The 14,642-nt window shown below is 44.0% G+C and overlaps 1 protein-coding gene across 5 annotated transcripts in view; it reads left to right on the top strand.

Moving 5' to 3' along the window:
* Positions 1 to 14,642, top strand: part of cdk14 (cyclin dependent kinase 14) — a 240,196-nt gene that overhangs the window by 152,779 nt on the left and 72,775 nt on the right. For all 5 annotated transcript variants that reach the window (XM_004571298.3, XM_004571301.4, XM_004571302.4 and 2 more), the window contains one exon: positions 12,352 to 12,415. In XM_004571298.3, the coding sequence (XP_004571355.1) occupies positions 12,352 to 12,415 (64 nt within the window). The remainder of the gene's footprint in view (positions 1 to 12,351; positions 12,416 to 14,642) is intronic.

Here is a 14,642-nt window from a genome sequence, read left to right as displayed (position 1 = left end):
TATACCGCTGTCTCACACACACACAGACACACACACGCAGAGTGTGTCTGTGTGAGAATTAAAATTGAGGTAGACGAGGCAGAGGCACAGTGGAGCTGGTTAACTAGCTGTCAGGTCATAAAAGATTGCGTCCGCTGGAAGATCTATATGAATATGGACAGGTCTATCTGTAGGAAATAGGCTGTCAGGCAGAGGTAAATGTCTCAGTGCAAAAATGTTTGTGTGTTGCTTCTCAGAAGACACCAGTGCGCCGCCTTCCATTAGTGTGAGTGAAACAGCTGTTGTTTCTGGTGAAATATGCCCTCAGACAGCCACGGGTAATATGATAGCTTATGTTTGTGCGTAAGACTCGCTATTTACTGAAATACACTGGCTACGTTTACATGATCATAATAATCTGATTATGGACATTAATCAGAGTGATGCATTGCTGCAATTAAGATGTTTACATGTTGCTTATCAGACTGTTTCATTAATATCCTCTGCTCGGCGTAAAGCCATAAACGCCACCTCCACAACACGGTGACGGTTTCCCTCTAATATAGGGGATGTACTTTAAATCTAAACTGTTGTTCGGTTCTTATTAAACTCTGCCCATCCTTTTATTTCCATCTCAACAGAGCTTGTACAAAAGTGTTTCTCAAATGAAGGCTTGCCAGTATTAAATAATAAAGAACTACCAGAGATGAAAACCCAGGGCTTGATTGTTTCTTTTAAGTATAGGTGCTAGGGTCTTTGAGAGATGCCAGCACCGTTTTTATTGGTATCTGGCACCATTAAAATGATTCTAGACTAGCTGTTAGCAGTTATCAGTAGACATGTGATAGCTTGTACATCATGTGACGTTTCTGGTCCCCAGAGAATGAATACACGTCCTCTTGATTTTTTTTAAATGCTAACTTTGTTTTTCTTAGTCATTCCAACCTGGTGGTCAGCGCAGCCAACCGCTGCAGTAAAATAAAACTTGCTGTAGATGCATTTGGAGGTACTAGCGATAGATAATCCACTTGATGAACTCTCTACTGAAGGCAGAGATTTAAGACGTTGCAGCAGTTCCAAACGTGCGGCGGCAGGAAGGGACAGGTGCAGACACGCTCTCTGAGGTATTACCATGAAAGGTTAGCATTTAGAAATGCTCATAAGGATCCAACAGTGATGTTGGACGTGTCACTTTCAATATAGCGAGTCCAAATTTAACTGATCATCCTCAGTTAATTCTTTGATGATGAGTCTATGAGCTAACATGCTAGTTTTAGCACCTGTGCTGTGGAACAATCTCCCGATTGGCATCCGGGCATCTGATTCTATTCATTCTTTTAAATCACAGCTTAAAACATATCTTTTTAAACTTGCCTTCTCCACCTTTTAATTGCTGGTTTGTTTGTTTGTTTGTTTGGCTGCTGTGACCTATTGACCTCTTGTATTAATTCCCTCCTATCTTTCTATTGGTGTCTTTTATTATGGTGGTACAGCTTTTATCCTGCTATTACCCATGTGCTGTAGTCATTCTTATTGGTAGCTTTTATCTATGAACATAACTCGTTATTTTTATTTATCCGTTATCAATGTTTGAACCTTTTATTGTTTTATGTAAAGCACTTTGGTATGCCCAAGGCTTTTAAATGTGCTCTATAAATAAAGATTGTTGTTGTTGTTGTTTTAAGTCTTATTTAATACAACACCTTATTCATTTTGTAAGTTACTGTTGCCATTAGTGTCCAGCAATCCGGTCTTTTAAGCCTGACGTCATTAGCCAAACTCCGCTTCAAACAAACACTGCGGCATCACTCAGAATTACAAACTAAATTCTTTCATCTGTAATAAAATGATCAGCGTTGCTGCTTTACCAGGTGTAACTATGAAGTTTAACATCCAGGCATCCATGAAAACAGGATTTATTACATTTAACAGAGTTAGAAGTTAGCAGGAAGTCAGCTCGCTAGTTTCCATCTAAACATGATACAGTGGTCCCTCGCTATATAGCGGTTCACTTTTCGCGGCCTCGCTGTTTCGTGTCTCCTGTACAGTACAGAATGCGTTCAGCTCGTCAGATTTACATAAATCTTCGCTAGCAGAAGGTAACAAACACAACAGTGTCGACGTCAAAGGATTGTAAGGCGCATTAAGCGAAACAAAACAGCGTTGGGTCTGTGTTTCCACAAGCCCCGCTAGTTTAGAGACTTATTCATCATCATGAAGAAAACAAGACAGTCAGCGATCAATCGATTTACTTTCAAGGGAGGCCTCGTCGGTATCTCAGGAACGCACTTCGAACCCTACCACAAAATGACCCCAAATCCGGCCTCCGCTTGCTGCCTTTTATTGGGAAAACAGTTCACACAATACACAGCAAAACCCCCCCAATGGTTCTAAGACAAGGCACTATGTGTGTGTATGTGTACCTGTAAGCACCTGTATGTATGTGCAAGAACGTGTGTGTGTGTGTCGTGTGTCGTGTGTGTGTGTGTGTGTGTGTGTGTGTGTGTGTGTGTGTGTGTGCATGACTTCCTGCTCACCAAACGGATCATAAAAGCAGGAAGCTTACAACACAAGAAACAGATCTTTCAGATAGCATGTATTTGCAATAAAACCTCCCCCAGCACAGAGTGGCTGGAGAGGTGGTCAGGATCAAAGGAATGTCTTGATCCTATAGACTGAACTAAGACCTTACAAATTTAAGAAACACAATGACAACATTCAACAATTAGACTTAACAAACAGTCAAATAAGTCAAACTTCACTCAACTCATTCTTCTTGCTTCCTCCACTTCCGTACCATTGATTCATTAATGTTGAATCCTCTGGCAGCTGATCTATTCCCATGTTCTGGGCCTGAAAACACGGTTTGATCTTTGGTTTCATTCTATAATTACTGGACTTATTTTTCTACAGAGGCTTGAACTTTGAGAGTTTAAACAAGAGAGAAAAGTGTGAAAATGTTCATTCCTGTCAGAGAAAAGTGTAGAAAGTGTGTAGTGAGGGGATTTACAGCCTTAAAACATCTATAATAATCGTAAAAAAATAAAGTTCACCTATCACGGATTATTTTTAAAACGACGCAATAAACGAGGGAACACTGTATAGCATGTTCTGACTGAGAGAGTTCCTAGAAACATTCAAACGTACAGCTCTGCTATCACTTCCAACATAAATGAAGACAGGAAACTAAACAGCAGTGACGTTTGCAGGGTTACTGAAGTTGGGCTAGCTGGTATATAATGATGTGCTATGTGATTGCTAGCGACACAGCTATGTTAGCATAACATTAGCACAGTGAAGCTGGAGGATGAACGCCAACTTTTTTCCACTCGATAAAAGTTAACGTGACGGATTCTGGTGGTCAGGGACAAATGCAATCGCACAGCAGGATGCTATACACGGGCCAAACTTCAGTCAGGAGAACAACTGAGATTATTCATCCACAATAGAAGGTTAGTCATTCATATACTGCTGCATTTGCTGGGCTGTAGTTACATCGTAAGGGTTTAAAAACTGAGCTTTAAAATGAACAGTGGTGATAAAAACCGAGAGAGGCTGACAGTGATCACTGACTGTTTTAGGGGCTTGTTGAGATTAAATAGAACAAGATACAAAACATTAAAACATGTTAAAAACACAACAACCTTCATAAACACAGAGTAGTTTGGACCTGGAAGCAGGATTGATACGTCGTCACTTAACAACTGGACAAAGCAATGTGACTCCATCACTAGTTTCAAGTCTTCTTAAATACAGCACGATGGTTGTTCTGTAGGTCACTGAGAGTAAAATACACACCAAAGTCAGAGTTAGATGGTGGCTACTTGGTGGTCGACGTGTTCCTTCCATTGTTGCTTGGATTGTATCCTCCCCTCTTCAGTCACTGGTGTACAAACACAGTGATCATAGACCGTCACTGTTCTCCGGACATAGAATATCTGACTGTCAAATGCAGGCCCATCTATCTTCCACGGGAGTTCACTGTTGTGGTAATAACAACTGTTTACATACCGCCAGATGCAAATACTAACGTGGCACTAGCGCTTTTGCACACGAACATCAACAATAAACTCAATAAATATTCTGACGCAGTGCACATTATAGCGGGTGATTTTAATCAGGTGGATTTAAAAACAGCTATCCCTAATTTCCACCAGCATGTGAAGTGTGCCACGAGAGGGGCTAACACCTTAGATAAAGTCTATTCCAACATCAAGAAGGGCTACAGGGCAAGACCCTTACCACATCTGGGCCAATCTGACCATTTATCCCTGCTCCTAATTCCTGCATATGCCCCAATCAGGAAAACTGCGTCGACCATCACTAAAACTGTAACAACATGGCCAGAGGGCGCTTCTCAACAGCTACAGGACTGCTTTGACAGAACCAACTGGAATATCTTCCAACATCAAGACCTGGAAATGTTCACAAACAGTGTCCTCTGTTACATCAAACACTGTATAGACACTGTCACAGTAGACAAGCAGATCCGGGTTTACACCAACCAAAAGCCATGGATGACCCGGGAAGTCCAGCAGCTGTTAAAAGAGAAGAACAGCGCCTTCAGGTCCGGAAGCAGGGAGAGCTACAGCAGGGCTAGAGCCAACCTGAAAAAAGGCATTAAGAAGGCCAAGGCGGACTATAGGAAGAAGATCGAGAACCACCTGGAGAGTAAGAACAGCCGGCTGGTGTGGCAGGGTGCCCAGCAGCTGACAAACTACAAGTCCAAATCAGGTATGGCTGAAGGTGACCCAGCATTGGCGGAGGAGCTGAACATCTTCTTCACACGCTTTGAGGTCACTGCACCCTATGCCTCAGAGGAACAGCTACACCATACAGCCCCCAGCAGCAGTACCATCATCACTCTGGAGGAGCATGAAGTGAGGCGCACCCTGCGGGCTGTTAACCCGAGGAAGGCAGCCGGCCCAGATGGTGTACCAGGACGTGTGCTGAGAGACTGCGCAGACCAGCTTGCCTATATTTTCACCAGGATTTTTAACCAATCCCTTGAACAGTCAAACGTCCCACCCTGCCTCAAGACCTCCACCATAATACCCTTGCCCAAGAAATCTCATATCTCTAGCCTAAATGACTATAGACCAGTGGCACTAACCCCGGTGGTGATGAAGTGCTTTGAGAAACTTGTGCGTTACCACATCACAGCAGCCCTACCCAGCAGCCTTGACCCACACCAGTTTGCCTACAGAGCAAACCGATCGACAGAGGACGCCATAGCAACAGCACTCAATGTAGCACTAACACATCTGGAGAGGCAAGGAAGCTATGTGCGTATGCTCTTTGTGGATTATAGCTCGGCATTTAACACCATTCTTCCATACAAACTGGACGCCAAGCTAAAAGACCTAGGGCTTCCTCACAGCACCTGTAAGTGGATCAACAGTTTCCTCACCGACCGCAGACAGAGAGTGAGAGTGGGACGTTACACATCTCCAGCCCTAAATCTAAGCACTGGGTCGCCACAGGGCTGCGTGCTTAGTCCACTGCTCTACTCGCTTTATACACACGACTGCACCCCCGCCCACCAGAGCAACGCCATTGTAAAGTTCGCAGATGACACTACTGTGGTGGGGCTCATATCTGGGGGAGATGAGTCTGCCTACAGAGATGAGGTGGAGCGGCTGTCTTCATGGTGCAAGGATAACAACCTTCTCCTAAACACGAAAAAGACCAAAGAACTCATAATTGACTACAGAAGACACAAGACAGAAATCCAACCACTAATCATCAGCGGCGACTATGTGGAGAGGGTGGCAGACTTCCGCTTCTTGGGAGTCAGCATAGAGGGAAACCTATCCTGGAGTGTGAATACCTCTGAGCTACTGAAAAAGACACAACAGAGACTGTACTTTCTGAGAGTGCTTAGGAAGAACAACATCACACAGAGACTGCTGGTGTCTTTTTACAGAGCCTCCATCGAAAGCATACTAACGTACTGCATAGGCATATGGTACGCTAGCTGCACAGTGGCTCAGAGGAAAGCACTCCAGGGAGTAATCAATGCTGCCCAAAGGACAATCGGCTGCCCTCTCCTCAAACTGAAAGACCTACACAGTTCCCGCTGCCTCAAAAGAGCCCATAACATCATAAAGGACACCTCACACCCTGGACACTCCATGTTCGAACTGCTGCCTTCAGGTAAACGGTATAGAACAACATACACAAGGACTAACAGACTCAAACACAGTTTCTACCCAATTGCAATATCATGTCTCAATGCTACTAAAAGTAGATGACTTTCATTGCCCCTGTTGTCATTTGTGCCCTTGATGTTGGAATGCTTTCAGACATGTTTTGTTGGATGCGCTAACAAATTGATTGAGTGATTGATTGTTTGAGTGATATATCAACTAGGTCGTATGTTGAGTGTCTGTATGGGGCCTTAGGCCTGGATTGCTTGGGTGTATCTACGGTATGAGAATACTGTATTTTATATGTATTTCTATCTTTTATATCCTATCATTATAGTTTTTAAGTATTTAATTATAGTTTTTAAGTATTTATCTTTTGTGATGTTGCACTGACCAGAGACATCTTTCAATTTCATTGTACCTGTGACAATGACAATAAAGAATATTCATTCACTTCCACCTCTCACGGGTCACAGTCAGATTTAAAAAATCCAAGTGGCCAATGAACAAAAAGCCAAATGTCTTTGGCTCATGATTTTGAACATCGCCACAGTGTTGAGTGACATGATTTCGGCTGTATCCATGGTTTATATGCGCTCAGGCTTTTTAACTAAGATGTGAACTGTAAGGAACCTTTATAACATCATTGGCAGTCAGTGGAACCCTTTGAACCGTTTGAACATGGTTCCACACAGAACAGCTGTGAAGGAGTTCATTACAGCAGTGCAAAGGCACCGCATGGTGTCCAGAGGCCTGTTTATTTTGAGTGTGTTCCTGCTATGAAGTGTAAGCCGGTGCACATGTGAGCTGATCTACTCTCAGGAGAGAGCGGGAGGCTGCTGGGGAGATAAATAATGCCATTTCACCACCAGCCGCTGTGCCTGTGACATGAGCATCCATCTGCTGAAACCCAGACAGGATAGCCAGGGCTTACTCAACACATTCCACCCCGGCGCAGTGGGAGACAGCTGATCCACTTGGCTCTGGTTCTGATCCATTTGACCCCTGCCTGGAGGTGACCCCAATCTGCTTGGCCGTGACCAGGGATGGAGAGGAGCCAGGGGTGAGACTTGGGGTTTTGGAGCAGAGGAGAACATGAAGGCTGGGGTCAACTTTAGGACAATGGCAGAGAGCAAGGAAGGGAAAGTGGAGGAGGTGGGAGTGGGATGAATCCTGTACTGGGGTCAGTGCCGGTGCTTAACGTGGATTAAAGGATTGACCTCCCCCGAATCTCTAGGAACAGGAGGACGCAGGATAAAGTTCCATACTTCTTGGTTTGGGTGGTGTCTGTTTTTTTTCATACACGTTTATTTCTAAGCACATTTAAAAATACCACCCATTGGCTAAAAGTACTGTACCATTAGTAGAATAAAACAACTTCAATAAAAGTAATAGGGGGACTCAGTCTGGTCAGAGAGGTAAGGACCAGAAGGCAAAAGGTTTCAGTCTTCCCATTTGATCAGGTTTTTTCCCCGTGCGATTTGTGACCATCGACATTCCTTCTAGTCAGAAACACATTTCCAGATGAATAGAGAGGCAGGATAGGAGCGGTGGAGTTGGAGCAGCTTTTAAGGGTAAATGTTATCTTGCATAATACTCAGTTGACAGTTATGGTATCACTGCACTGTGTTGTGTTGCTGTACTGGAGGAAAAGGTTTCTGGATTTTACAGATGTGCTTGTTGTCTGCAGGTGTCAGGGTGGCTGACAGGAGAAGCTGCAGTCGTGCTTCAGGCGGGTTCACATTAATGCTAATGACACGTTTGTGCTCGCTCTCAAACCTGTGACGGGTCTATGCTAGAACACTAGAATGGTGACACTATACTGTATTTTTGGGGACTTTGTGACGTTGTAATAAATTCACATCCTTTGGTGGAAGGATCTACAGCAGCGGTCTCCAACCTTTGTTGCGCCACGGACCGGTTTATGCCCGACAATATTTTCACGGACCAGCCTTTAAGGTGTCGCGGATAAATACAACAAAATAAAACTAGTACCGGTACAGAAAAAAAGAAGATTTATTCATAACACATGTAAAAGACCCAGGAAAACCGAGTTAACGATCAAAACGATAACAAAATAACGCTGAAAATGATAAAAACCCTGAAAACCACACATTTCACACCTGAGCCTCAACTCTCGCGGCCCGGTACCAAACGACTCACGGACCGGTACCGGTCCGAGGCCCGGGGGTTGGGGACCGCTGCTCTACAGTAACAACAGCAAAAAGTTAGGTCCAATCTGCTGGGCATGCTGTCGGATCCATTGGGGATGAGAGGCATGATGTGCAGCATGATGGGAGAAATCAACACTTTCAACATGAAAACTTAAACTGGGGATAACAAATAAGAAAACCTTTTAACTTTTTAACTTTTTTTATCTTTAATGTTATATTATAACCTGTAATTATGCTGCAGATTATAAATCTTATAGTCCACACAAAAACACTACAAACAGTAAATGGAAAATGAGATCGCCTCCACATCATTTTATGATGATATTTTTATCATTGTGTTTGTTGTTTAACCTGAGTAACACTTTAACACTCACAAACTGGACTGTTTCTCGCATCCAGCAATACTGAGGAAGATATCTCATTTACATTTAAATCACCAAATCTGTTTTGTGGAGAGAAAAATGTTTTCCCTCGTGTACGTGTGCTGCTCTGTGTGCAGGTCTGTCCAGCACAGCACTGACACACATAGCATGTCTGACACTAAGAGCAGCAGAAGCAATCGTTTCCCAGTCGGGATGGACACACACACACACACACACACACACACACACACACACACACACACACTGTACTCTGCAGTATATCACTGTGATATCAGAATCTGAACTAATTCACATTAACTGCAAGAAGCCAGGTTATATTTAGTCTTTTGTTTTAAACGTTTCTTAATTTCAGGTAAATAAATCCTGTTTTTAGCTTTCGTAGCACAGATTAGGCAGGACGAGCATCTTGTAGCCCTCCGGCTCACTCAGTCTCAGCCTTTTTTTAGTTTCATATGTTGCAGTTTTATAAATATTCAGCAACAGTAGCACTGGGTAAAGCAGATTTATTTGAGGTTTGATTATTCCTGCGCCCCCTTCTGGATAGATGAAACTATGCACCTGGTTTCCACACCTGCTCTGCAGCAGTTCCAGCTGGCCCTGGTCTGACTTTTCAATCAGCACTCCTGGGTCTTCAGTAGAGGAAAGTCTAAGAATATACTCTGCTGCTCGGCATGGAGATTTTGATTTTAGAAGACATGGCTGATCCTTTTATGATACTAAGTTCACATTATGGGAAATGTTTTCTGAGTGTGACCCATGGAGAAACTGACTGAAACAAATCAGCTGCTTTAGGACAAACAGCCTGCAGACACCGCTCAGTCCTTTACATGTTGTAGCTGTTTACTGTCACCAGGGGGCAGTGTGCAAACCATCAGAGGTTGTTTTTGTTGTTTTTCTGTGCTTCTCCTGTAAATTCTGCTCTTGTCTCCAGTGTTGGACGTACACACAGAATCATCCACAGTGAGCCACACGCTGTTCGGCTTTGTGGGCTGAAACAGGGAGCCGTGGAAAAGTATGTGGTGCTACTGCTGTGTGGGCGACGCTGGCTTGTGCCGTTGTTGGTTCATCAGCCAACCACTGCGAATAGCGAGGTCCTAACGTTCAATGAGAACCACTGAAAAGCGTCCTCTGCACTCGCTGATGTTTTTCTCTCCGATGTTTCTCCCATTCTTGATAAACTCTGGACTGCACAGGTGCACATTTGCATCGCTCCTCTGTGGCCTCCCTGTAGGCTCTCCATAGACAGATATCTATCCCAACGGTCACAACGCTGTACCGCAAATTAAGCATAACCCATCCCAGATATGCCAGCTGTCTTGTTCACTGCGAGGAGCCTGTTTGACCCGTTCATTGTCTCGCCACGTCTCTCTAACCTCTTCATTCTGTCTGGCAGCATGAACAGAATTAAGAGCGTCGCTGTGTGAAGGTCAGACATACTGTTTGTGTCTGGCCAAATGGGTGGTCTGTAACCTCGCTGCTGGGGGGTTTATTATATGTATGTGTGGCAGAGTATGAGTGCAGCGTGCAGGGTTATGACCTGTGACCTCACAGGGATTCTCTTTATATGCTCTGTCTTTGTCTCCATACACTCTCCACACATTCCCTCATATTCAGAGATGTGTAGAGACCAAACCTGCCCCCCCGATGGATTATCCCGTCCTCCATTTCAGCAGGCTGTTTCATATATCCATTACTCTATATGTGCAGGCATGGCAATCTACTGCCTGAGCAAAGATGGAGGGGTGTGGGGTTTTATTTTCCCATGTGGGACATACAGAGGGGGGATTGTGCCCCACAGGAAGCCAGCAGCCGTTATTTGTCCAAAACATCCATCTCTGCGCTGAAGTTGGAAAAGCCTTGGAGCGAAAGTAGTAGGTCCTTGTGACTGACCTCCTTTGTTCCATTTTTGCTTGTGTCATCACATTAAGACTGAGCTTAGAATGTGCCCGAGAGCCGTGAAGCTGTGCACACATGTGGTCTATTGTCTTTAAAAGAGCATCGTCGTGCACAGTGGCAGTGATGAAGTCACACGTCATCATCACCATTAAAGAGTTAAAAAGTAAAACATGACTACTATGTGGTGAAACAGCTGTATTGATAGCTTAACAACAAGATCTGTGAACTGGAGACGATCTGCAGACTATGAGATTGTAGCAAGTCTTAAACAGTTTTCGATCAGCGTGTCCTCCATCGTCCACCCTACAACCATCACACACTTTCATCTCATGCTCATTATTGTTATAGCACATTAGCTGTACTGTGTTCATTGTTCATTGGGGGTTATTGATCATCTGGTTGAGGGACCACCACGGAGAAGTGTTAAGCGAGCTCACGGATGACTGACTAGACCCTGAGCTGTGCTGCTGCTCGTCTGCTTCCCCGGCATGATGTCCTCATAAAGACTCTGACATTCACATCCAGCCCTCCACCCAGCTCTCCCTCTCCACTTCAAAGGCCACAGAACTGATACATCAATAATGCAAAATGACTCCAGCTCTGCCAGCCAAACTCAGATCCTGTCACGTGGCCCCTCAGTCACCCCTCTAACACTCACGACCTCATGTCCTGCTAAACCCACCCACCCATCTTATCATGATCACGCTCATAGAAATCCATTCTCTGACAGCTTCTATCAGGGGGAAGTGCAGTTTTCAGGTGATGCTCACCAATCTAGCGTTAGTGGAAGACAGATCTAACGATGGAGGTCAGTGGTGAGGACTAACTGAAGGATTTTGTACTGCTTTCAGCGATGAAGCAGTCAGTGTACTCCCTTCTGTTCTTAGCCAGAGTCTTACCTTGTGTGAACATTGCTTCCAAACACATTTAAAAATGCAACGGTGAAACATTTTTAATGAAGTTCAGTGTGGAACCACCTTTCCTCAAGTTCCACTCCAGGCTGCTTTATGGTCCCCTACTGCCGTCTGGTGGACGTTTCTATTATTGCAACTAGACTAAAGCGTTAATGTCCACACACAAGCTCCAGACCTTTTAGAAATGCTTTTGATTTTCTTGATTAAATAAAATATTGTCCTTTTAAGCACATCATTTGTCTTGTTGTGTTTTGGAACTGTTGAGAATCTGAGTCACTAAAGCGACACACCCGAGTCAAAGGAATGGGCGAAGCATCATCAGCTGTTTAATCACATAAAGTTGTGGAGAGACACTCAATTTTTGCTTTTCTTTGTCTGTCATCTGAAACTAATTTATCCCACAGTGCACCTACACTGTGTGTTTGCACGGAGGGACGAGACATGCAGCAGTTCCACACTTCTACCATATGAGTTTGTTGTAGATCAGACCAAGCGGGCAATCTGGAAGCTATTATGTTGTTATGGTATGATGGATCACGTCAAAGGCATGTCCGCTGCTCTGTATTCGATCACCCTAAAGCCAGGTTGTGTGCGTGAGAGCTCCATTTCCCAGAAAAGATGCACTTATCGTGACTGTTGCCAAAGAAAGGAGACGCCTTTGTACTGGAAGTTTATCATGTGAACTCACATCAGCAGTCAGCTGTAATACTTTATATAGTGTTTAACCACAAAGTAACCTGTTATATTTGCAGTTAAAACAGATATGATGCAAATGCTTATAAAGAACATGTGCGTCATTCTCCGTCAGGTTAACATGATCCTAATCATCACTTTTCCTTCTTTGTGTCTGTTTCAGGTCCTTGGCACTCCCTCTGAGGATATGTGGCCTGGTGTTAACTCCCTGCCTCACTTTAAACCAGGTAATTACCAGATCTTAGTATAGTTTTAATATACACACTGGCAAAAATCATGGCATGCATGATTAACTCTGTCTCTGTGGTGTAAGTCTGATGTTGTAGCAGTGCTACCCTGAAGATACATAGATCACATAAAAACAAAGGAGAGTGTTGGAGGAGGACTGAGGCCATTTGTTGTGACCATTGTATGGCTGCTGTTAGCATACAGCTTGCTTTTGCACAGGCATCAACACTTTGTACAATAAAATCTAACAAGATGCTAAAGAGTTAGCCTGAAACCGTATCTATGTAATAGATGCTATAATACTGCCGCTATGCATAAATTTTACTGTCATTAGTATCTTTAGTTGTTTGGTGTGCGGTTAAAGATAGCCTCTATGCTAACACTTTAGGCTATCTAATTCTGACTGACGGGGCGGGCAGATTGATCCAAATATCGATAATATCGATATCAATGCCGGTGCTGCTGACTGAAAGCAGGTGTCCTGCTAACTCTTCAGTCTACAGAATCAGAACGACAGATAACAAGATCACATTTTAGTGTCCAGGTTTTGAGGAAAGCCGCAGAAGCTGTTGCGACTTGGTTGTCACGCTGTTGTGTGCATTCTCAGAACTCCAAAGCTTATCATGAATATGAGGCAACACTGCCACCTACCAAAAGCTCACTGTACCCCATTAGTGCACCAGCAGCAGAAGAGGGGGTGGCAGCCATGCCTTCTGGGAGCTCATTAGGGCTTTTTAGATAGGACATGAATAGAGGGACTGCAGAAGAGCTGGAGCTGAGAACAGGGGACAGGCAAGGATGGACATCAAGAGGGTTAGCGCGAGGGTTCGGGGTAGTGAGGCATCACAAAGCTACAGTATGTGACCCAGCCTCTTATCTCCAGTGGCCAATTAGAAACCTACTGGGGTGGCTTTCGTGGTCACATGCACATACAACCCATACTAATGTGACTTTGCATCCTGTGGCCACAGCGACAGTTGGCTCTTGTTAGCCTCTCGCACACTGTGTTGCACAGCTGTGCTGCTGTCTCACCCACACAAATGTACACACATGCCCGGCTTTGGCTGGCTCCAGCCTGCGAGCGCCGCGTCTCTTCATATGACGAGTGCATGTTCAGGGCTTCTTGTGGCTGCGCTCTCAACAAACACGGGAAAAAGTGAGACGCTTGTGAAGCCCTGTAATGCCTCTGAGTGCACATCAATTACAACCTGAGGATAATGCAGGAGCAGTTTTTAAGCACAAGGGAGAAATTGAACTATAATCTCCTGGAAGTGCACTTCAGGTCTAATCTGAAATCTTCTAATCTACACTGTGGCAGGAATAAAGTTCATGTTTTTCTTTGGACATCGACTGTTTTTTTACTCATTTTCTAGGCTTTGTATCTGACCAGTTTTAGAGGATTTGTGTTTGCTTGGTTGTTTCTCTCATTTATTAATCACTTTAGGTAAAAACGTGCTCACGGCATAAACTGATCTTAGACAATCTTTAGGTACTTTGTTATTAGCAGCATGTTGTTTCAACAATAACACAGTTTGTCATCCATGAAATAGCCCCAACAAGATGATTCTTAAGAGTTACTAGCAAAAAAACTTAAGAAGTCTTAGTAGGTGTGTCCTTAAAAAATCAGAGGAAACTGGAGGATCAAAGAAGAAGTGCCCAAAAGATGAACCACAGCAGGAGAACGGTAATCCTTAATGATAGCAGGTGTTATACTACAGCTATAGCCTCCATAATCTGAATGATATTGTGCTGTATGCTAACACTTTCACAAAACTGAATGACAGGCTAGCCGACATAAGCAGATAAAGAGATGGACATATGAATAAAGCAGATCACTAGCAGAGCTCATTAAAACAAATATAATGGAAATCACAGCTGAGTAGCTGCAGTGGCTCTGTGGAGATATTGTGTGCAGACCAGCAGTGGATGGTGCTGAAACAAAACCAGTCTCTGCTGACACACTGAGTGGTAAAGAGTTAGGTCTGTGATTAAAGTGTGAAGACAGATGCAAAGACAAACTACTTGAGTATTTTTCTTTAGGTTTGTAACAATAAAAATCTGTTACTGACTTTGATTTTTTGCAGTATTTGAAACGTATAGATACAAACGAGCGTCTACATGTCTGAGGCTGCAGTGAGCAGCAGGTGGCAGTGTTGCGTCAGTCTGCAGAGTTTCCTCAGCAGGACTGAGCTCCTCTCAGCCGCCCGTTGTCCAAAAACACACGAC

This window comes from Maylandia zebra, linkage group LG11, assembly GCF_041146795.1.
Source record: "Maylandia zebra isolate NMK-2024a linkage group LG11, Mzebra_GT3a, whole genome shotgun sequence".
In the NCBI taxonomy this organism is placed as follows: domain Eukaryota; kingdom Metazoa; phylum Chordata; class Actinopteri; order Cichliformes; family Cichlidae; genus Maylandia; species Maylandia zebra.
This window is presented reverse-complemented; position numbering and strand designations above follow the sequence as displayed.